The 25,014-nt window shown below is 43.9% G+C and overlaps 1 protein-coding gene across 3 annotated transcripts in view; it reads left to right on the top strand.

Moving 5' to 3' along the window:
• LIN28B (lin-28 homolog B) overlaps positions 1-25,014 on the top strand; it is a 125,578-nt gene that overhangs the window by 52,088 nt on the left and 48,476 nt on the right. For all 3 annotated transcript variants that reach the window (XM_034765969.1, XM_034765968.1, XM_034765967.1), the window contains one exon: positions 13,404-13,588. In XM_034765969.1, coding sequence (XP_034621860.1) covers positions 13,404-13,588 — 185 coding nt within the window. The remainder of the gene's footprint in view (positions 1-13,403; positions 13,589-25,014) is intronic.

Genomic DNA, 25,014 nt, shown 5'->3' with positions numbered 1-25,014 from the left:
TCCCTTTTTTTTAAAGAAAAGATAGCTATTAAGTAATTGTTTCATGGGCAGTTATATTCTAACCCCCTAATAATTTCCCCAGATAATCTTGTCCTATCTCCTAGTGCCTTTATTCCCTGATATTATTTTAAGGTAATTAAATACATTAACGTGTATTTCAAAATTCTGTTTTAGTTTCTAGGTGGTGTATTGGCTTTATGCAAACCTATGGTAACTAGGCTTTTGTAATATACTGAATCCTTATGTCAGTGGAGCTTTCAAAGGGGAATAGAAATCCAGCTATTAACATGTGCACTCACAGATGTGTCCATGAGTCTTGGGGTTATTTGTGGGGGGAGGGAGGGGAGAAGGGAGAGGGAATATGAAAGAGCATGATAGAGAATATGTGACATAGGTGGGGGAAAGCACAGCCTGCAACATCTATGAGCCTTCTCAGCATTTGCAGGATTTAGGTATCCAGGTGAGGACCATAAATTAAGGAGCAGAGATTTGATTTTAAAATATGCAGTATTTAATAAACATCCTAATTAATAAACCTTCTTGAATTATACATGTTAAATAGGACAATCTTTTCTTGATTGGGGGCTTAATCTTGCAGTCCTTATCATGTGAATTGTCCTGTTAATGCAGTGGTTCTCAGCCTGCCGCCCACTGGCCACTTGCGGCCCAATCAGCACAGAGCTGCGGTCTATGTGACATCCTCAGGGCCATACAGGTAATAACACATTGTGGGCTGCATATGTTCTCCAGAATCTAAGCTTTCATTTTAAGAAAAAGTAACTTTCTTAGCACATATGGCTGCAGAGATGACCTTCCAAATGGGGACTGAGTGTACCCAGTGCAGTGAGGTCTGCTTGCATCTGCAGAAAGCCTGAATCAATGACATAGGCTACATCTACACTACGGGGGGGAGTCGATTTAAGATACGCAAATTCAGCTACGTGAATAGCGTAGCTGAATTCGACGTATCGCAGCCGACTTTCCCCGCTGTGAGGACGGCGGCAAAATCGACCTCTGCGGCTTCCCGTCGACGGCGCTTACTCCCACCTCCGCTGGTGGAGTAAGCGCGTCGATTCGGGGATCGATCCCCAAGAGGTTGATTTCTACCGGCCGATTCAGGCGGGTAGTGTAGACCCAGCCTCAGAGGTGCAAGTCCTCTATTCTCAGTTAGGCCAGGTCTACACTACCACGTACTTCAGTATAACTTACATCACTCAGGGGCATGAATAAGCCCTCCCCTCCCCCGAGTGATGTAAGTTACACCGACCTAAGTGCCAGGTGGACAGCGCTGTGTCGGTGGGAGAGCTCTCCTGCCAGCATAGCTACCACCTCTCGCGGAGATGGATTTGTTATGCCGATGGGAGAGCTCTCTCCCATCAGCATAGAGCATCTTCACCAGATGTGCTGCAGCAGTGCAGCTGCATCGATCCAGCTATGCCGATGTAGCACTTCTAGTGTAGACTAGCCCTAAATCTCGAGTGTCAGTGTTAAAGCTCAGTGATGACGCTTCACTGTGAACATTAACTGTTTAACTGCTGATCATTTCAGTGGGTGGAATGGAGGCAGAGAGCGAGTGTGAAGCCTGCTGGGTTGGGAATTTAGAGTTGCTACCAGGAAGGAAATACAGAAAAAAGAACAGAGGCGATTCACAAAGACAAGGAAGCATGAAAGAAACAGAGAAAGGCTGATGGAGAAGAAAGGGAAACAAAAGGCAGAAATACTGGAGGCCTAGAAAGGAAGAGTGTTTTCTCACTGAGCGAGAATGTGACAATAAGGCACTGAACAAATAATAAATAACTAAATCTTTAGTTACTACATAGGGGCCATAATCTCCCCTTGATCTCTGTGCAACCCCCCAGCTCACATCAGTGGGCATTCCCTGGCCTGTGGATGATAACTGAACACAGGATTCAATCCTCTGCAAGGGATTTGACACCACCGATGTACACAATAAATTATGTTGTACATTTTTGGAGGTAGGAGCCGTGAGTTCCAGTGTGTTTGTGCCACACCTAGCACAATGGGGGCCTCTGGGCATTACTGCATTACAGATAAGAAATAATGACTGCAGTAGCATAAAATACTTAATGATCTCTGAGGTAGCTTCCTGTTTACAAGGCAATAATTTTATTCTTGGCTAACTGAACTCTGAGACCAAAGGCTGAGGAGCTTATTAGCTCAGGGTACGATTACTACCAAGTGGCAAGAAATATGATCAAGGTTTTGTTACACTGAAATGCTCACTTACTTCCTTGCTGCCCTGCTGGGGGCAGTTTTCAAAACGTCTCTTCTTCCCTGTCATGGGTGGAGGGGGGTTCTGCAGGATGGAGCATGCCGCTTAAGGTTGTTTTAACTTCAGAGAGCATTTCCCACAGGGTAGTGCAAATGTCCCTGGCCCCATTTCTCTCTCTACTCACAGATCCTCGACCTCTTAGGAGGCTGTCTCCCGGGCCCATAGTAGGGGAACAGCTGACCTCCTTCCCCTCCTCACCCCTCCTCCACATGGCCTTGATTTCTTTTTGAATTATATGTAGTTTATTGGAATGAAAGGGGATGATAAGATGGGGGGAAAATGGGGGAGGGGGCGGGCTAAGCTTTACAGCTAAACAAATAAAACTTTTATTGAGAAGGAGGGCTAGTCTTTCCTGAGCAAGTGGATGTGTGTGTGTGTGTAGGAGAAATTGAGAGAACAGGACTGATGGAGCTGAGAAGGGCGGAAAAGCTGAGGTAGCTAGGCTAGTTTCAGGATATGGAAGGAGACCTCTGAAAGGTGCACTAAATCCAACTGCAGGGATCTGCATTTAATACGTTTATTTTTAAAGAAATGTACCACTGGGGGTCAGTGACTGTACATTATCCCTGTGCTCTCACTGACTGACGTAATTCTATTTCAATACTTGAAATATGCAGCAAAGATCATAAATTGAGCCTTTTATAGCATTCCTGTGCTTCAGCATCTCCAGTGGAAAATATTTGTCTATAGCACTATCTGTGTTTACAGGAGTATACAAGTTAACATTATTAATTATTGAAAATCAGCTGTTCTAAGATTTATTAGTGGGGAAGAGTATTCTGAGACAGCTAAGTGTATTATTTAAAACCCCCAAAATTAAATGAGTAAATCATGGCCATATTGCAGTCCTCACCATCCTTAAATTCATGGAAAAGATCCCAAAGGGAGGAAAAGGTCAATGAGATTCATATAACAGAATTTGCTCCGAATGTACCCTTTGTAAAAGACGTAGGAGGCCCAGTCTCCACTCCTGCAGATCTCAGGGGACTGGATGGAGGTCCTGGCCGTATATACTGAAGCCCTCTGCCTTTCCATTAGCTCTGGGAGCCTGTGCAAACTCTCTTCTATTCCCTGATAATGGAGCTATGCTACAAGAACTACATCTGTTGACATCTGGTTCAGGTACATTACAAAATGGAAGGTGTTACTGAATTAAATGGCAAGCATAGTATAGTCACTACAGAACTCCTTATATTGTTTAATTTAAGATTCTGCACTGAGAACCACATGGGCAAGTCCAATTGTGGTCCCAATATTTATTTTACTACACCCTCAATGTTCAATGTGCTTTGGAATTCAGTATTGAAAATGCATAATTTCACTACAGAAGTTGCCAGACGTGGGGGGGGGGGGGGGGGGGAGAGAGTTGCAACTTTTGGCAACTAAGTAGAGGACAAGTGGGGCTTTCGGTTCTTGGAAAGGTGTTGGAGGCAGTTTGAGACTGTGGAATAATCACATTGGGCTGGATTCTCCTGTCTGATTATTTGGCACAAAGTGGTCTTAAAACTTGAAGATGTCCAGCTGAGATTTCTCCTATGTAGAGAACTGTCTCTGCTGCAAGCCACACCCACTCTTCACCTCCTCCTCCAGTGTAAGCAGATGGGGGATAGGGAGTGCGTATGAGGAACCAGAGCTTCACTACGCTTGATCCTTCAAAGTGGTGTAAGGTCCTTGAGTGGTGTAAGTTAGAACTGCTCCTGTGCAGCTTCACTTTGTACCAGAGTTGGGCAGCTGATCATCAGGGAGCTACAACCTGCTTCCTCCAGCATTCCGCTCCACTGCACTCAAGGAGTGCTCGAACAAGGTGGAGCATCTACCCCACTATGTGGATGCTGCTGCTAAAATAATAAGTAGTGAAATTTAATGTTTACGTTTAGGTCCTAATTCACCAAACTACTTACATATGTGCCTAACTTTGAGCACAAGTAGTCCTATTGAAGATACCCCATGCTTGGAGTAAGGCACATGCTGTTGGACTTTGTTTAATAAGGGCCTAATATATTCATCATTAGGTTCCAGAATTAACACACAATTGATGAGAGAGAGAGAAAAATCATATCTCTAAGAGCTACTGTTTAGGTTCCCTGCATACTCATGAAGACAAATACATCAGTTCACACATAGGTCATGTTCAGAAGATTATTTTTGCAACTGTAAGGGCTAGAAAATTGTTTAAATAGTCTTCATAATTCTGTAGCACGGGATACATTCAGTGCCAAATCCCATGACATCCTACAACACATGGGGTCCTAGTAATAATACAGAACAAAGGCCCTAATCCTACAAAAACACTTAAGCACATGCACAACTTTACTACCATGAATAGTTCCATTGATTTCAGTGGGACCACTCTGTAGTAAAATGAAACGTGTGTTAGTATTTGCAGCGTTAGCACCTTAGTGTATTTCTTTTCCCCCCGTTTCCTATTCATTTTGTTTACTTTGCTATCAATACTAAGAAGATCGAGGACAAATTAATTGCTGATATAATTGGGTACAACTATTTTGACATTGGCAGTGGTACGGCCATTTATTCACGTGGCAAACATGAGCTTTCATTGTCTAGTAGGCAGTAGAAACAGTTACCAATAATAATGGCAGTGAATAATAATACAAATGTTACCTTAAACTTTTTTTTTTAAAGCCTTAATTTACAGTGCTTTGGGCTTTCCTACAGGATATTTCTAAAATTGTAGAGACTGTTATTTCTTTTGCTTCTGTTTCTTTTATTGAAATATTGAAGAAAGCATATCTTAGAGTAGGCAGACATACTATATATTCCATCTATAAGGTATAGTAACCGCAGCTCTTATAAAATATTAAATATTGCTTTTTGTGCTTGTAATTTGAAAATACAAAATAAGAAAAAGAATCTACTTCAGATACCATCTCAAACCAGATAAAAAAAACTACAGTACACTGGATACATGGACCTCATTTCATGTACTTCATGTTTAAACAGCTGTTATAATCTGCAATAGATTGACGTTTGTGTGAAGCAGCCAATCAAAGTCACGTGGCAGAGAGATGCCCTTTCCAAAAGGATGCTATCTAGCTGTAGTCAGTGAGAGTTCTGTGCTAGATTCAGGGTGGGGTGGAGCGGGTGGCAGAAGTGTAAAACTCCTAGGTTCACTTTGCTCTGTCTGGAGATTATTGTCACATGAAGTGAGTTTAAGTAAGGGATTTAAAAAATAAAGTTGCCTCTTCAAAACACATTTTTTCCACTAACCCTTTCAACAACAACCAGTGCTGGATTCTTGCACCACTACTGATAATTATAGGGAATTCTTTCATTTTGGTCCTCGCTTAGATAGGAGAGCTAGTATAGACCTGTTACTACTCTATCCTCTAATGCTGCAGGACACAATGGTCTAGACCAGTGGCTCTTAAATTTTTTTATTGGTGACTCCTTTCACATAGTAAACCTCTGAGTGTGACCCCCTTTATAAATTAAAAACACTTTTAAATATATTTAACACCTTTATAAATGCTGGAGGCAAAGCGGGGTTTGGGGTGGAGGTTGACAGCTCGCGACCCCCCCATGTAATAACCTCGTGACCCCCTGAGGGGTCCCGACCCCCAGTTTGAGAACCCCTGGTCTAGACTAAAGCTCACACTATTACTAGCACTGGTGGAACTGCACTGATGCTAGATCAATGGAGGGAAAACTCCTTAAAATTTCAGTGTAGACAGGCTTCAGGATTTGATCTGCTATGTGCCTTGACTGGATTTTGAACAACTCAGGGCAGAGACTCTGACTTTTTCTTTGTAAAGTGCCAAGCGTACTCTGATAACACTTGATCGTTATACTGAACAGTTTTTAAAAAAACATTAAAAATACAGAAAACTATAAACTGTCTGAGCAAAATTGCCCCTCCACAGAATGGTTTTCAAAGAATTTCATGGCTGCGTCAGCAGGTGTTTAAGACCCTGACTGGAAACCCACAAAAGAAAGGAAATTCTGAATTAAGGCTCGTTATGGGGGCCTATTCTCTCCTCCATACGTACATGTTAATAGGAGTTATGCACGCATATCAAGAGGAGAATAGACCCCCATAATGAGCCTTAACTCAGAACTTCCTTCCTTTTGTGGGTTTCAGTGAGAGTCTTAAGCACCCACAGGCAGTGCCAGGAATGCATTCTTTTTAGGCACACTCCTACTTAGATGGTTTATGTTTGTTGTATTTTTCTTCTCCATTTTCATACTGTGAGGGACACTTTTCATGAAAACAGGATTGTTTTTAACTCTTCCTTCTGTTTGTTACTCACTTGAACTTGTAAGCTTTTTGCAACACGCTACTGCTTGTGTTGGAGATGTGTGTGGCCTTATAGCATAGGCTGCAATACCATGGAATAATAGCGCATCCTAGAGGAACACTGTCAGGTTAAAAATCACACTGGAGTCTGAAATTGCTTTACTCACTACGGCTACAAGTAACACCCAAGGTTGTTTCTAATGGAAAGAAAGTAGAGAAAGAGTGTCTATTTTTTCATTTGTTTACTTTGTATGTAGTCAGTTTGTGTTTCCCTCTTTCTAAGGCCCGCTCCTGCAACTGGGAATACATGGGTCAGTCCTTCTTGGACCCGTGTAGAGTCTCACTGAGGTCAGTAGGGTGGTCCATGTTCAGAGCACTGCCATGCATGGATGTGATTACAAGATATATATAAAGTAATGGGAGAGTGGGGGTAATTGAACTAGCAGGAAACCCCTGACATTTTTTTAAAACAAAAGTGGAAATTAAAAAAAATTACCAATATTGTTTCACATATTTCAACCAACTCTATAAAAACTGTTTAAGAGGGCAAGCATTTGATCTTTCCTATTTGTTTCTAGGCCACTTTCTTTCATTATGCTTCAAAATAATGGCGCATCCTCAAATAATCTTTTTATGGGGAGGCTGCCAGTATAATAAACATTTACACAGTAAATCAGAGGAGCGCCGTGTCCCTCTGTAACACTGTGGAGCTGCAAAGATATATTGTAGCGGGGTGCAATATGAAACCATTTGGGTTTTCTCTCCATATAATAAGCAATGCATAATGTAAAAGAAATCATACGTACTTAATAGTTGATTATCAAGGTTTGGTAGCTGTCTTTTTAAATGTCTTTTCAATTGCATTTTAATGTTTTTTAAATGTCATTGGTGTCCATAGTAAATTTTGAGTGTTGTTTACAAATGAAAGCTTTGTTGTTAAAGTAGAGCAATGCAAAAACATTTTAAACCATCATTAGTGCTGTAAATAAAAGAAGATTTAAAAGTTTAACCAAAATTAGTTTAAAAAAACCCCAAAAACCTAACAAGCAAAAACAAAATAGGTAACACTTATATACCACATATCAGCTTCCAGCTGTTTGCTTTCCAAATTAAAAGATCTGGAAAAAAGGGTTTATAACCTAAACACTGGCACAGCTTTAGTTACAACAGCATAAATTTATATATATACAAACAAAAAGTAGCCCATACCATTGCTGATGTCTCTGGGATATAAAGACAAATGCACATCAGCTTGACTGATGCCCCTCATGAGCAGCATACTTCTCTGATCCATGTTGACTATCTCATTTGGAACACTTATCTTTATGGTTATGATAAGGACAAAATGTTGTTGTAGGACAAGAAGCTGTCTTCTAATGTTTTTTCCGTGTGGCTGCTGTAGCACCAGTGAGGTACTGCTGTACCTGTGAGTGAATTCAGGGCCGGCAAAACAGGATTATGATTATTTATTATTTGTATTATCATAGCACCAAGAAACCCTAGTCATGGACCAGAACCCCAGTGTGCTAGGCAGTCCCTGCTCCAAAGAGCTTACAATCAAAGTATAAGACAAGAGACAACAGATGGATACAGACAGGAGGAGCACAAGGAAACAATGTGACAATATTGGTCAGCATGATAGACAGTGGTCTCAACACACCAGCAGCCACTGTCCAGTTTTTTGTAGGCATCACAGCAAAGGAGAGTTTTAAGGAGGATGTTTACAAGGAGTTCCTCACAACTCTGAGGGACAGCATGAGAGAAAGCATAAAGGTGCTTGTTTTAAAATATAACAATAAGGACAAATGCAAAGTACTCCACTTAGGAAGGAACAATCAGTTGCACATATTCAAAATGGGGAATAACTGCCTTGGAATGAGTACTGCAGAAAGGGATCTGGGGGTCATAGTGGATCACAAGCTAAATATGAGTTAACAGCTAAGTTCCCTCTAAGCTGCGCGGCTGCCCAGCAGTCTATCAAGGGCCGCACACTTCAGGGGCCCCGTCCCCCCACCGCACTGCTTCTGCTCTCTGCCTTGGAGCCCCTGGCCAGCTGTTCTCGGGAGCCTCCTGCTTACTGTGCAGAGAGGGTGTGTGTGAGAGGGGAGCGGGGTACTGATGTCAGAGTATCCCCCTGCCCTTGTACCCCATCTCCATGGGGGTGGGAAGACACAACAGGGCTCAGGAGTGAGGCATGGGATGGAGCTTACTGGCAGCTGCTGCCGTTTCTGAACAAGCAGGCTTCAGACTGGTGAGTGCCAATCAACTTAAAGGGGCAGCGTACTTAATGGCGAAGCGCACATCTCTCTCTCTCTCTCACACACACACACACCGTCTCTCTCTCTCTCTCTCACTCAGACACACACACACACACACACACACACACACACCCTGTGTGTCTCTGTCTCACACACACTCTGTCTTTCACACTCACCTCCCAACACATACTTGTATTGTTGTTGTTACTTCTTAGTACAGTACTTCCTGCAATGCTCATATATTCTCTGTAATTTTATTCTTTCAAAGTGCTGTTATTTCAATTTTTTGACTGGTCTATGCATTTCATAATTTTTATTTCTCTCTTACACTTAAATTTAATTCTTTGAGTAGTGAGTTCTAAAATGCCTAACCTGTCCTGGCTGGAATAATTATCCCTATGATAACTTTTTAAAAATATATATTATAGCTAGGTTTTTTGTTTCTGTGGATGGTGCACATCTGCACATTAGCTTGATATTGGTGCACATAACAAAATTCATTTCGCACATGGATAGAAAAAATTAGAGGGAACATTGGCATTGTAATACTGTTGCAAAGAAAGCAAACATCTTTCTGGGATGTATTAGCAGGAGTGTCGTAAGCAAGACACGAGAAGTAATTCTTCTGCTCTGCTCCTCATTGATTAGGCCTCAAGTGGAGAATTGTGTCTCGTTCTGGTCACCACATTTCAGGAATGATGTGGATAAATTGGAGAAAGTCCAGAGAAGAGCAACAAAAATTATGAAAGGTCTAGAAGACATGACCTATGAGGGAAGATTGAAAAAAAAATTGAGAAGAGAAGACTGAGAGGGGACGTAACAGTTTTCAAGTACATAAAAGGTTGTTACAAGGAAGAGGGAGAAAAATTGTTCTCCTGAACCTCTGAGGTTAGGACAAGAAGCAATGGGCTTAAATTGCAGCAAAGGCAGTTTAGGTTGGACAGTAGGAAAAACTTCCTACCTGTCAGGGTGGTTAAGCACTGGAATAAATTGCCTAGGGAAGTTGTGGAATCTCCATCATTGTAGATTTTTAAGAGCAGGTTAGACAAACACCTGTCAGGGATGGTCTAGATACTTAGTTCTGCCATGAGTGCAGGGGACTGGGGACTGGATGACCTCTCTTGGTCCCTTCCAGTCCTATGATTCTATGAAGTGGGCAGTGAAGGCCTGTATCATGGGCCAGTTGGAGGCAGGAGTCCATTTCAATCAATGGCTGAATGTGTCCTCCCCTGTTCATACTGTGAATTTATAATGGTGCCTGGAAATCACACACATGTGGCATGAGTCCCCCTAATTCTATCCCAATATTTTAAAGTAGAGTGCTTCTTCCTGGAACATTTTTGCAGATCACACAAGCTAATATAATAAATACTGCATTCCACTTTGATCACTTTGGATCATCCTTATCAGTACCTTTACCTTCATTCCCAGCAACTGCCAAAAGCATAAAGTGGGATATAGATATCTGCAAACTCCTCCCTTTCATGTCTTTTCCTTTTAAACAGTGGACACTAAGGCCATCTACACAGCAGCTGGGAGTGAGCCTCCCAGTGTGGGTTAACAGACTTGCAGGAGCTTTGCTCACGCTAGCATGCTAAAACTAGCAGACTGGCTGTTATGGCTAGCCCCGAGCTCAGAGCCAGGGGTCAGGCGGGCTTGGACTTGAGTTGCTAGCCTAAGCTGCCACTTGTGCTACATCATCCATGCTGGTATTGTTAGCGCCCTTGCTCAAGCTGAGTTACCCAGTCTACCTACCTACTCTGGGAGACTTGCTTCCAGCTGCAGTGCAGACATCCCCCCTGTGACCAGGAGAGGCCAGTGTTTGCTCCACGCATCACACTTGTTACGACATCTTGGTCCAACAACCAAGCTGCAGGAGCGGTCATGCCCAAGCACTCCTCATCCTAACCAGTGGATCCATGAATCCGCTGTGCTTGTAGCTGCTGAAAAACCTGCAATTCCTTCCCTAAAGGCAGCCAGATCCCTTTGTCAGCCTGTACTGATATTGTGACTCATAGTGCATTGGAATCCAATAATATATTTCCCGTACCACCATGAATGGCCACTGCTCAGTAGACTGTCAGGGCCCAGTAGGTAGGAGTTCTTTTATTGTGTGCATGCCTGTGTGTGTACTCACATAGTTTCTTCCAAATGAGGATTTCAAACAGGTTTACAATCATTAGTTTAATCTCACAGTATCCTGTGAGATAGGTAAGTATTTGATAGTGTCTACTTTACAGATAGGGAAACTGAGTCATGGAAAAATTAAGTGACTTCATTTGCCTGAGCCCACACAGGAAGTCTTTAGAGATAGGAACAGAAGCCAAGTCTTCCTGTCTCAGTGTGGTTTCCATGCCTTAACCACAAGACTAGCCTTCCTCCCAGTACTTCCCAATTAAGATATTACAGTGGGGACGTGTAGTGGGGTGGTCACCCGCTCCGGCTCTGAAAGGTTTGAAATCAGCCCTGGGAGAGGGCTCAGACTGTGAGAGGGCTGCTGCTAGGAAAGCAGCAAGCCTCGGCTGATGGGGGAAGCGGCTGCAGCTGGGCCACACCCCAATCAGGCCACAGCTGGCCTGTATATAAAGACTGGGAGCCAGGAGCTCAACAGTCTCCCTCTGCATTCAGAGAGAGAAGGGCCTGGCTGCAGGGAGCTTAACTAAGTGCCTAGAGTGGAGCAGTGCTGGGGAAAGGCCAAGGGAGATGGGGAGCTCTGGCCTAGGAAAGCCCCAGGCTGCGGCCTGGTAAGGCCTATTAGGTACTGGGTTGCAGGGAGCAGCCTAGGAGTAGGCAGAGGCAGCAGGTCCAAACCCCTTTACCTGTGATGAGTGGCTTATATTGCAGTCTGCCCCAGTGAACGGGGGCTAGATGGAGACTGGGCAGTAGCCAAGACTGAGCGAAGTGGGGATAGTGAGTGGGGGTTCTCCCTGTGAGGGGGAGACCCAGAGCTGTGAGGGGTTATTGCCAGGGGGCAACACCCCAGACAACAGGGCACCGGGTCCGGGAGGGACAGGGGGACCAAGCGGTAGTGGGACACCAGCCTGCAAAGGGTGCTCCTGGGTCGATGAGCTAATTCCCAGAAGAGACCAGCAGGAGGCACCGCAGGGGTGAGTCCCGCACGCTTACAGGATGCCAGGCTCAATTGACACAAATGGGGGTCCTAGCAGGCTAGTATAGACTCACTGTTCCTCCAATTCCCTTGCGATGTTGGACTTCTTGCTGTCTATATGTGGTCAAGAGCATCCCTTGGTGTTCTCCAGCTCTACCCTATACGTGGTTGAATGGAAAAATGTTGACCATTGATGGCGTTAGTGTCCAGCTACCTTCCAGACCACTACAGCGCATCCTACCTCCACAGTTAAGATTGCTTCCCTTTGTTGACTCTATGGTTTAGCCAAGAGAGTACTGGCTGGGTAGCTTGTATGAGTCAATTCAGAGGTGTTGTCTATTCTGAAGTATTCACAAGCCAATAACAACAACAAAAAAGTGTTCCCCTTCCCTTTAGTTTTTATAACAAACATAAAAGCCCAGTTCAAGTATTGAGTATTGCCAGTGATTCTGTAATATTCACTTTATAGTCCCACTAATCTTGTCTCTGTTAAATATAACATTTGGAATAAACATTTAATAAGACCTGAGTCTTATTATTGTCTTCCTTTTTATATTCTATTCTGTTTCACTTAACTTGCTAACCATTTCATCCAAGTGTTTTATTCAGCAGATTTATCCTTGGATATAGACTTGGTATTATTTAGCATTCAGAGGATTTGAGATGAGGAGTGAAATCCTGGCCTCATTCAAGTCCATTGCAAAACTCCCATTGACTTCGTTGGTGCAGGATTTCACGCTAGAAGCATATACCAAAAGATTATCAGTGTTGCTGTTTTGTTTCTCTGACCCTGGTGATAATGATTTGCTTTTCTTGGATCAAAGAATAAATCCATACTAAGATCATACTAACAAGATAAGTTTTACTGGCAATGAATGCTAACTTAGCAGTTCACTTGGAGTAACTGAGTTACCTTTTGCAATTCATTTTGTTGGTAGCTCCTTTTTCATTCTTTTTGCTCATTATTCTTTACTTCTGCTAGTTTGAAAATTAATCTATCCTTTTCCCCCCTTTTCTTTTAAAGATTGCATTTTGATCATCAACTAGAACTCAATATCTAGGTTCACTTAGAGAGGGAGCATTTGCTCTCTTTTCTTCCTATTTTTTTTTAAATCTATTAGCTTTGTCTTCTCTGTTTCTATTAAAATGCCTTAAACTGCAGAAAGTTTCTACAGAGAATTGTATGAGCATACAGCACTTTTAGATTTGTGCAGCCCAAAAGCCCATATCAATTCAGCAGAGAATAAGGAAATTATTATTTCAATTTTGTTCATATCCAAAAAGAGAATCTCATTATTTCTTAAGTTTGAAGAATGTTTTCCCCATGACCATAAGTGTAGTATCTTTAGTAGATCTTATTAAGGGAACCCAATTCAACGTGTGTCTTGTAGGATAAACATAACAGGAAAGTTAATATTGTCCTGTTATTATAATTGTCAACTTTGTTTTTAAGGCAATAGTAACCAAGAATATTTTTCCTATTTACAGAGCAAGCTTTACATGGAAGGATTTAGAAGCCTAAAGGAAGGCGAACCAGTGGAATTTACTTTTAAGAAATCTTCCAAAGGCCTTGAATCAATACGGGTAACAGGCCCTGGTGGGAGCCCCTGTTTAGGAAGTGAGAGACGACCCAAAGGGAAGACAGTACAGAAAAGAAAACCAAAGGGAGATAGGTAATTACTTCACTTTGTTACTCTCCTCCCCTCCATCCCACCTTCTTCTTTGCAAGTTTTTCTGAATGTTGTATTTTCAATACTCATTCATATGTGACAGGAAACCCTTCTGTGCAAGTTTTGTTTGTACAAGTAGCTTAGTACTTTGATTAGATATCCTGATCTGTATATGTAGAAATACATTTTGCTCACTTGATCGCTTTCATTTTTAAAATCCTAGCATACTGAGTTGGGGAGAGCTTGCAAAGGAATGTTAAAGTTATGTTGAAAATATTGTGATTAGACCAGGGGTCGGCAATGTTTGGCATGCAGCTCGCTCAGGTAAGCACCCTGGCGAGCCGGGCCAGTTTATTTACCTGCTGATGTGGCAGGTTTGGCCGATCGCGGCCCTCACTGGCCGCGGTTCGCCTTCCCGGGCCAATGGGGGGGGGCGGGAAGCCGCGGCCAGCACATCCCTCGCCCGCGCTGCTTCCCGCCGCCCCCATTGGCCTGGGACGGTGAACCGCAGCCAGTGGGGGCCGCGATCGGCCGAACCTACGGCGTCAGCAGGTAAATAAACTGGCCCAGCCCGCCACGGTGCTTACCTGGGTGAGCTGTGTGCCAAACATTGCCGACCCGTGGATTAGACTAAAAAGAGAGGTCACACTGAAAACATGTGAAGCGATGTAATGCTCAGTAGAGATAAGAGCATGCAGAACTGATTGCTGCATGCTGATTGCTTTGTTACATGGATATCTTTAGTACTGTACATCTGAAGAAGACTTATTTTGTGCAATTTAGGTTGAAAAGCTAATGTTAACTTGGTATATAAGTTGGTTAGTTATATTTTCACTTAATGAACAAAGTTCTGGATGCTTCCAAATGCCTTAATTTATGGTGGTCTGCAGAACAGCTCATGGTTTTTTAAAGTAATTTTACAGATTATGGGCCAAATCCCAGAGCTGCACTCATTCACACCAGCTCAGGATTTGACCCTTTATTCACTCTACATCTAATGGTCTGAAGAAATTTCATGATGCTTTTGACTATGCCGCTATAAAGACATAGCTTTAGTCCAGGGGGTATTTTCCACTCAAAAGCTGCTGCATGATGTGAATTTCAATGGCACCTAAGTCTCCATACTTTCTACAGCTTTACCCAGCATGATAGCCATGTCAGTTGGGCTCAAGAAAAGGACACCTTGTGAAGCACTGATCATGCTTAGTGCATCCCTGAATGTCCAGACTTGAGCATCCCAACAGCCAGCCTTTACCCTGAGGTATTCAAACAAGGAAGAAAACTTACAGGGATATCATGGCTCACAGATGATGTGAGTTTTGGAACAAAGTACAGTTTTGCAAGAAGAAAGGATACAAAGAGTCCCCCCAGAAGGAGGAAAGATCTCCCTTACATAACCCTCCTCTATCTCCTCAGCCTACTGTGTTAGTGTCTAGAGGCCATAATCAAGATGAGGATGCTGCTGTGCTAGGTGCTGTACATACATGTAGTGAGAGACACTCCATGGCTTAAAAGAGCTTAACATCTAAATGCACAAGATACACAAAGGCTGGGAGAAAGGAACTATTACATCCCCATTTTACAGGTCAGAAACTGAGGCAGAGATACAAAATCAATGACTTGCCCATGGTAACACAAAAAGTGTGTGGCATTGTTGGGAATTGAGCCCCAATGTCCTGAGTACCAGTGCAGCACCTTAGCCACAAGACTCCACTGCCTCTTATGTTGAGTGTCTACTTAAAGTTGATTGTTTTTGAGAAGGTTGATGACAAAACCTTTAAATTGATTGTGAATTAGGGAGGGTGAAAAAAATAAACACTTTTCTGTTTTTAGAATTCTAACCACACTAAAATGTCTAAAGTTTAAAATTTGGAAGTAGGCATCAGTAATAAGAAGGGTCTGTCAGTAATTCCAGCTCTTAGCTGTAACCAAAATTTAAAAAGAGAGCAAAATATTTAGTACACTCCTAATGAAATCCAGGAATCTCAGCGCAGACACCTCTAGGTGGGAGTAGGAGAGCACTGTCTTTATTAAACATAAAAGACTGCCCCTTAAACACTACTGCAAGTTTAATTCTTGGTGCTCTGGTTAAATAACAAAATATTAATCTGATTAACTGTCACTTGGGACTGCTTTTTATCTGAGGCCTGGTCTACACCTAAACATTAGATCGAACTAGCTACATAGCTCAGGGACGTGAAAAATTTAGCACCCTGAGCACCATAGTTAGGTTCAACTAACACCCACTGGAGACACAGCTAGGTCAGCAGAAGAATTCTTCAAAACTACCACCTCTTGGAGAGATGGATTAACTACATTGTCGGAAACCCCCTTTCTGTTGATGTAGGAAGTGTCTGCATGAAAGTGCTACACCAGCACAGTTGCAGTGTTAGACATACCCTGAGTCAAAGGTCAGTTTAAAAAGTCCCCTGGAGGTTTAATATTGGAATCTGAGGAACAATCTGCAGCTGAGGATCCTACAAGTGATGGTCCCTAACAGCCCACAGTCTGGTCAGTCAGCTGAGGTAAAACCGAGGTATCTGGTGTGAGGTAAGCAGAGATGAGGGTAAAATGGTATTGCAGATGGGACTTGGATCAAACTGCTGCTTGTGCAAGGTCATATAACTAGCTGCACTGGGCAGGTAATTAAAAAAAAGTTCCATGATACAGGGGCTGGTAATTTCAAATTCCACCCCCTGAATAAATCATGCTCAAGGGGGATAATTTAATGTTTTATTTGTTAGGAAAGCTGTCTCAAATTTAGAGGGATTTGGGGGGAATAGAGGTGGGAGTTGGAGGGTCAGAGAGAGATGAGCAAGGATAGACGTGTTGGAATGAGAACTTGAAGGGGAGGGCATGTGTTGGGGCAGGAGGAGCAGATGGAACCACATTTGGAAGGTGGATGGGTGGAAGTCTGGTAGAGAAAGGAACATAGGGTGGTCATTTGATCAGCGGAGGAAAGAACTGGGAGATAGGGCTGGCTGAGAGAACTTAAAGAAGGCACCCAGTGGTTGGGGCATGTGGGTGACATGGGAGGGAACAAACGTCGAGAAATGTCTTTGAGGAAAGGATGGGAGATCTGTATCCTTTTGTTGTGACAATGCATAGTCAACCTGTGGAACTCATTGCCTGGATGTTGTGAATGCCAAAAATATAACTGGATTAAAAAAAGAATGAGAAGCTCATGGAGGATAGCTCCATCAATAGCTATTAACTAACTTGGTCAGGGACACAACCCCATGCTCTGAATATCCCTAAGCCTCTGACTGCCAGAATCTGGGACTGGATGACAAGGGATGGATCACTCAATAATTGCCCTGTTCTGTTCCTTCCCTTTGAAGCATCTGGCATTGGCTATTGTTGGAAGACAGGATACTGGGCTAGATGGACCATTGGTCTGACCCGATATGGCCATTCTTATGTTCTTATTACATGGTATCAGTACATCACTGCCAAGAGGTTAATGTTTCCTACAGCCCTATGAGGTAGATAACATTTACAGTTCTGCCATTTTGCAGAAGGGGAAAGACATAGAAGTTTAGTAACGTAGTAATTGCAGGCTCCATGTCGTTTACTCAATCCACGTGAACACACTGCCTCTTGAAAGAAACTCTCATAAATCTGTATCCTAAAATTAAGAAATTCGATCTTTTCTTTTCCCCTTTGCTTATAACTTTGCTACACTTTAACCATTGGAGACTAACTTTGTTTGCACTCTTCTTCGGACTCACTTTTGTATTTGATTTTATTTATTGATTTATTTATATTTTGTGGGAAAAAGTTTAGCAAAAACTCTGCGGCCATTTCCAAGAGGATCAGGAAAAAATAGAAACATTTGGAAACATTTTAAGAGCGCCAGCGAGTGCATGCTTTGAAGCAGGAATTTGAAATTTGGCGTGGGGATAGCCCTGGAGTCAGAGAGATGATTTTTCTGTCCCTGTAAAAATCCAGCCAGATTTGGCTGAGTTACAAGCCTCTGAAAATTGCCATTTTCATCTACTCAGTGGATTTAGAGATGCTCTAAATTCTACCGGTTGTCTATCTGCACTAAGCATGCTGTAACCCCACAGAGTTCCTAAATGCCAACTGCATGAGTGTGCCCCCAAGTCTCCCTCTGTCCGACATAGTGGGCAAAGAGCTAGAGCTCCAGACAGGACACAGAGGCACCCTCAAGACCCTTTTGGCCTAAGGGAAAGTGGGCTGGTTGGCAGCCAAAAGATCTTCTGTTGACTGGTGTTAATAATTCTTTGTACTTCACAGCCATTGTTATGGAGCAAGATCTCACACCCCTATTTTAGGAAGCAGGCAAATACCATTTCCCTCGTTTTGCAGATGGGGTACTTGAGAGGTTGCATAAAATCACTTCTGTCAGAGCTGGGCTCACAACCCTGTAGCTCATAGGTAGGGTGACCAGATGTTCTGATTTTATAGGGACAGTCCCGATTTTTGGGTCTTTTTCTTATATTACCCCCCACCCCCGTCCCGATTTTTCACACTTGCTGCCTCGTCATCCTACTCATAGGGAAGATTCAAATCTCATCCACTTAGCCATACTGCCTTTCAGCAACCTCCTGGGTCCAAGCTCAGATGTTTAGCCTGGATCTCTGCTTGGAGCCGCAGTGTCCACACTGCTAATTTTAGTGCGCTACCTGGAGCCGAGCTAGTGTGAGTCTGTCAGCCTGGGCTGGGAGGCATGCTCCTGGCTGCAGCATAGACATTTCCTCTGCTCCAACAGGGGGCTTTCAGCTAATGGACTTCCTGCTGAATGTTTCCACCAGTAAGGGGGTCTGGGTGCTGAAGACCCTCTGCAGAAGCAGAGGGCACAGAGAAGTTCTCAGCTCCAGCAACAGCAGCGTACGACACATTTTCCTTTCTCTTTCTCATTACTGAGGAAAAAAGTTGGCAGCCTGCCAGCAAACCAGCTGACTGTGAACATTCTAAAGAGCCATAGTCATACCACTGCCCAAGTGGTGGCAGCAGATTCTGCACTGGGAACACCTGGGAGCTGCCAGCTGTGGTAGCCGTGGGAAAGGGGAGAAGAACCAGGCTAGCCTGAGCTTCCCACATAATTCCACCAGACCCAGTAGTCTATCCCCCCTTACACGGGGCAGGGTAGGAGACTCCCACGGCCTGCGGGGAGGAAGAGAGCGAGGCCAGGCTGGGCTCCACCTCTCAACCCAGCACATGGCACCAGCAGCTCCCCTCTGGGATAACAGCCCGTCTCCTGCTGCCAGCTAATGCACGTAGCTCTATAGTTCAAATGGTAGTAGGTCTATACTACTGTGCTGAAGGTTGAATGCATAAGATGCATTGGATGAATGCATAAGAGGACAGAGTTAAGGCTGCACAGGCAACTGTAAATCTGACATTTCTAACTTTTGAGGGCTTTGCAACCTAAATAACTTGCTTTTAATATCTTTTTTTTTTAATGTAATATATGGACACATTTTTAACTGCCAGCCTAGCAAACTCACCTGAATATGATCTAAAAGTCAAGTGGGATTCTTTCTAGCTGATGTACCATCACAGTAAAAGATTCTGCCCTTTACACCTCTGCAACTACACTGTTTTCAGTATCATTGCACATATAAAGAAGAGGGCAGCACTTGGCACTTAAACCATACTTAACTTCAAGCAGGTGCGCAGGCTCACTGACTTCAATGAGATGGCTCACATGCTTCAATGTAAACTTTAGTGCTTTGCTGAATCAGGACCTTAAAACTCCGTGGCAAGCCCTGAAGTTTACCTGGTTTGTTATTCAGTGCTTATCCAAAAAAATTCCTGTTGATGTCAATGAAAGATGGGATAAAGACAGAGAGGGACCTCCTAGTTATCAGTTCTGTTGATGATGTATGCATAATAAGTAACAGACCTCAGATTTCTCATAGCTACATTATAATGAGCAATCCAAACTTTTCTCTAAAGTGGATACAATACCAAATACATGGAAGCAAAACATCTGTTCAGTAGGAAGGTGTCATTTTTACATAGCATCATGTAGAGTAGAAAAAATCAGAACCAGAATCTTTGTACAGCATATGTGTCTCTTAGCTACATACGTTGTTTTCAGAATATTGCATTTGTTTTGTTTTGTTTTTTGTAATAAGTATTTTCTACTCAGTTCTTCTATGTATTCTGACTAGCTTAGGATCCTAGGTGTGATTTGCTTGAGCATCCAACGGTATTTTCAAACTGTTGTCAGATTTTTTTATACTTTTACAATACTTCAATCATTTTATATTTTAACTTTGTATTGTCCATGTTTATGATACTCAGCACTATTTGGGTTTTCTTTTTGACTTTATATCCAGACTCATTGTTTTATTTATTTATTTTTTCGCTTTCCTTTCCTTTTGTCTGTATGGAAGTCTGTTTTTGGTGTCACTTTTGTGCAGAGAAGTTGAGGCGGTTTTTTAGAAGGGCTGCTTGAAAACTCTTGAAAATGTTACTACAATTTTTTTATTATTTGTATTTCAGTAGCACCTATGGGCTCCAGTTGTGGACCAGGGCCCCATTGTGCTAGGCACTGAAGAAAATACCCTGTTTCCCCGAAAATAAGACATCCTCCGAAAATAAGGCCTACTTACAGTTTTGCCTCTCGTTGTAATATAAGGCATCCCCCCGATAATAAGACCTCCCCGATAATAAGGCATCCACCGATAATAAGGCATTTTTCATTTCTGAAAAATAAGACATCCCCTGAAAATAAGACCTAGCGCATCTTTGGGAGCAAAAATTAATATAAGACACTGTCTTATTTTCGGGGAAACAGGGTACATAACAAAAAATGGTCCTTGCGCCAAACGACTTACCATCTAAGTATAAGAAAGAGACAGCAGATGGATACAGAGAGGGGGAGCACAAGGAAACAATGAGACAATATTGGTCGGCATGATAGTTAGGGGTCTCAGCACACCATTAGTTTCTAGTGCTCTTACAGGAAAGCCTAGGAACACTATAACTTACAAGTGATTTAAAAAGAAAAAGAGTTTTCCTGTATTTTTTAATGTATTTGATTTGTGCATTTGACAGCACTTTGCATAGTCAGCTTTGCTGTTTTGATGAATGTGCACACCCTTCCTGAGGCTCTGCAAGATGGGGATTTTACCAGGAACAGCAGCAGAACAGCTGAAACTGAGTATATAGCAGGCAGGACTTCTGCCAGAAACAGGCCAATGGGAGCTGCAGGGCGGTGCTTGTGTGTGCATGCAGTACACAGAGACCCGCTGCCCTCCTCCCTGCAAGGGAGACGCAGAAACGTGCCACAGTGCCAGTAGCCGGCCTCTTCTGGGAGCGGCATGGGGCCACAGCATGCAGGCAGCAGGCCTGAGCGCCCCGCTGCACCGCTAGCCAGGAGTCACCTATGGTAAGCGCCTTCCAGTCAGAGCCTGCACCTCCCACCCTCCTATACCCCACCCCCCTGCTCCAGGTCAGAACCCCCTCCTGCATCCAAACTCCCTCCCAGACCCCACACCCCCTCCTGCCTCCCAATCCCCCGCCCCCGCCCGGAGCCCCCTCCTGTACCAACCTCCCTCCCAGAGCCCATATCTCTCACCCACTCCTGTACCCCAACACTGCACCAGCCCGGAGCTCCCTCTTGCACCCAAACTCCCTCCCAGACCCCGCGCCCTCTCCATTAATATAGTAGAAATGTGCAGCCCGTGTCAACTTACCAAAATTCATGGAGTGGCCCCTCCGTGAAAATTATTGCCCACCTGTGCCCTAGACCAAGTGGTCGTGGTACCAAGCCATGTCCTACTGTCACTGGACTGGTGGTGGGATCTCAAGTCAGTGCTCTGGGGAGTTCCTTTTGTGTCTCCATATCCATCATTCACCCTGGTCTCAGGCACTTCAGATCTGGGCTGGAGAGCCCACCTGGGCAATCTCAACACCCAGGGCTGTTGGCTACACCCCGATCTGGCCCTCCACATCAATGTCAGAGAGCTCAGGGCAGTTCACCTGGCCTGCCAGGCTTTCTTGCCCCACCTGAAGAGCAAGGTGATGCAGGTCCTGATGGATAATACTGCCATGGTGTATTACATCAACAGGCAAGGGGGCATCAGGTCTTCAGCCCTTTGTTGAGAAGCGCTCAGCCTCTGGGACTTTTGCGTGCGGAATGCCATTACCTGGTGGCCGCCCACCTTCCAGGGACCAAGAACATCTTGGTGGATCGCCTCAGCAGGACTTTCTTGTCTCGCCACGAATGGTCACTCCATCCAGAGGTGGTCAGCCTGATGTTCCGCAAGTGTGGGAATCCCCAGATGGACTAGTTCACGTCCAGGCAGACAGGAAGTGCCATGTGTTCTGCTCTCTGCATGGCAGGGACAAGGGCTCTCTGTCGGATGCCTTCTTGATTTCATGGTCGGGAGCGCTGATGTACGCTTTCCCGCCAGTACCCTCGATCCACAGGGTCATCCTAAAGGTGAAGCAAGACACGGCCATGGTCATCCTTGTGGCCCCAGAGTGGCCTCATCAACACTGGTTCAGCATGCTGGGTTGAGTCTGTCAGCAGCCACCCACTGCAGCTGCCTCTTCAGCCGGATCTGCTGTCCCAGAACTCTGGCAATCTGCTGCACCAAAACCTGGTGGTGCTGCACTTGACAGCCTGGGTGCTGTGTGGCTGAGTGGAGAGGAACGACGGTGTTCCGCCAGTGTCCAGCAAGTCCTGCTGGGCAGCAGGAAGCCTTCCACCTGAGCTACCTATGTGGCGAAGTGGAAGCGATTTACGTGTTAGGCCTCAGATTGTTGCATCCGTGTGGAAGAGGCTCTGCTGCAAGCTGTCCTGGACTATTTGCTGCACCTTAAGCTCCGGGGCCTGTCGCTGTCTTCGGTCAAGATGCACTTGGTGGCCATTTCAGCATTCCCTCTTCCATTTCAAGGCGGGTCGGTCTTTGAACACCCTATGACGGCACGCTTTCTGAAGGGCCTGGAGCACCTTTACCCGCATGTCCGGGATCTGGTACCCCCTTCGGACCTACATCTTGTGCTGTCAAGGCTCATAGGTCCTTTCTTCGAGCTCCTAGCTTCCTGCTCTCTCCTGCTTCTCTCCTGGAAAGTCTCCTTCCCAGTCGCCATAACTTCAGCCCATCGGGTGTCCGAAATCAGAGCACTAACATCTGAACCACCTTACACGGTCTTCTATAAGGACACGGTTCCACTGCGTCCGCACCCGGCCTTTCTGCCCAAGGTTGTCTCTCAGTTACATACTGTTCAAGACATATACTTGCCAGTCCTTTGTCCTAAGCCCCACATGATGGATGAGGAATGCAGGTTGCTTACCCTGGACGTCAGACAGGCTCTGGCCTCCTACATAGAACGAAGCCGTTCTGTAAGTCGACACAGTTGTTCATTGTGATTGCAGACAAGATGAAAAGTTACCCAGTGTCTGTCCAAAGAATATCATTGTGGATCACGGCCTGTATCCGCTACTGTTATGAGCTAGCGAAAGTGTCCCCGCCGCCGATAGCGACGGCTCATTCGACTAGGGCGCAGGCATCCTCGGCAGCCTTCTTCGCTCAGATGCCGATCCAAGAAATCTGTCAGGGTCGTCTGTCCACAAGTTCGCTGCACACTATGCGCTGACCCAGCAAGCTCGAAATGAATCTGGTTTTGGTAGAGCAGTGCTCCAATCTGCAAGTCTGTGAACTCCGAGCCCACCTCTGAGGATTTTGCTTGTGAATCACCTACAATGGAATGGACATGAGCAAGCACTCGAAGAAGAAAAAATGGTTACCTAGCTTTTGTAACTGGTGTTCTTCAAGATGTGTTGCTCATGTCCATTCCATTTCCTGCCCTCCTACCCCTCTGTCGGAGTTGTCGGTAAGAAGGAACTGAGAGGGTGTAGGACTGGCAGTGCCTGATATATCGCAGCATGAGCATGGCACTCCAGGGGGCGCCACAGCCGGCTCTATGGATACCGCTAAGGCAAAAATCTCCGACGACTGCATACATGGGTGCACACACCTACAGTGGAATGGACATGAGCAACACATCTTGAAGACGAAAGGTAGGTAACCGTTTTTGGGTTTGTTTTTTTCAAATTGGGCATAAAAATCATGGACATTTCTGATCATTTTGGCCTGAAACTTTGTGCTTTGGTTCCCCATGTATAAAATGGGGATAATAATGCCACCTAGACTCAAAGGTGCATTGTAAAGATAAAACTAATGTTTGTAAAGCATTAGGATACCATGGCGAGAGCACCATAGAAAAAGCCCATGAGGAAATTCATAATTTTGTATTCAGTGCAGAGTTTGGATGATTTAAAATAAATAATACATGGGGCCACACACTGAATGAGGAGAAAAAGAAATATTGAATAACTACCTATTCAGTGAGCATCATCCATCCTGAGCACTCAGCGGGGCAGAAATAACATATTGGAAGAAATAACATGTGATCATGTAATTTAAGACTATCATAATGCGTACACATAAGGGCACCAAATTAGAGTTGCACAGGCAGCCTTACTTCTGGCATATTCTAACTTGTAAGTGCTTGACTTTACAACCTTAATATTCTTTTAATATAGTTTTGTGTGTGTGATATATCGATTACTCCCTCTCTGCATAACTGTGATTAATTGTGTAATTTCTTGTAGACATCTCAGTAGAAGAAGGTCTTGAAGAGGGATGGGAGGGGATAGTTTTATGAGCTAGGCCAAGGAGGAGGTTGCATGTATATGGACAGTGTGGAAAAAAGTGCAAAGATGACTGTGATAAAAGTAGAGAAATGCAGAATTGAAGCTGGCAGTGGAGGGGGCTGGAGTGGAGGGGGCTGGGTAAACTCAAGAGACTAGTGGATAGGTAGAAAGGCGAGAATTGTGAAGGGTCACTATGAAATATGGGAATGAACTAAATTTATTTTTCTTTGATCTCCATTATTTATAATTTTATTGGCATTGGGTCTCCTGGCACTAGATCTTTTCAACTATTCAGTGAGAAAGGCGATTTTAAATTATACCATTTTTTATACCGTTTTATAGTGAATGGCTTTCCTTGGCTTAGAAGTGACTAGAACTGGTTTTAACTCTTTAGCTTTTGGACAGTTTAAATGCTGGCCATTTACTTTAGTTCAGACAGCATTGAAACAATAGCTAACCACAGACTGCTCGGATTTCATTGTTTGCAATTAATGTTGCAGCAGCCTTTGCCTCAAAGTTTAACCAGACTGCTTTGATTTCCTGTGATATATGGCTATATTTTGACGAATATATGATTGTTAAATTGTTGAATGTTTCAAGTTCAGTTACATTCAGAGTTATTGCATTAATTTAATTAATACTCTTTCTTTTTAGTTGCCTTTACTCTTAATCGTAAAAAACAAGTCTGGAGTAACGTGTGAATAGAATGGTTAGTCTCATTAAACATTGTTTAGGAATCTTTTTGTTTTCTTGCCTATTATTTACATTGTGAGGCAGGAATTGTCCT

The sequence above is a fragment of the Trachemys scripta genome, chromosome 3 (genome assembly GCF_013100865.1).
Source record: "Trachemys scripta elegans isolate TJP31775 chromosome 3, CAS_Tse_1.0, whole genome shotgun sequence".
Classification (NCBI taxonomy): Eukaryota; Metazoa; Chordata; order Testudines; family Emydidae; genus Trachemys; species Trachemys scripta.
This window is presented reverse-complemented; position numbering and strand designations above follow the sequence as displayed.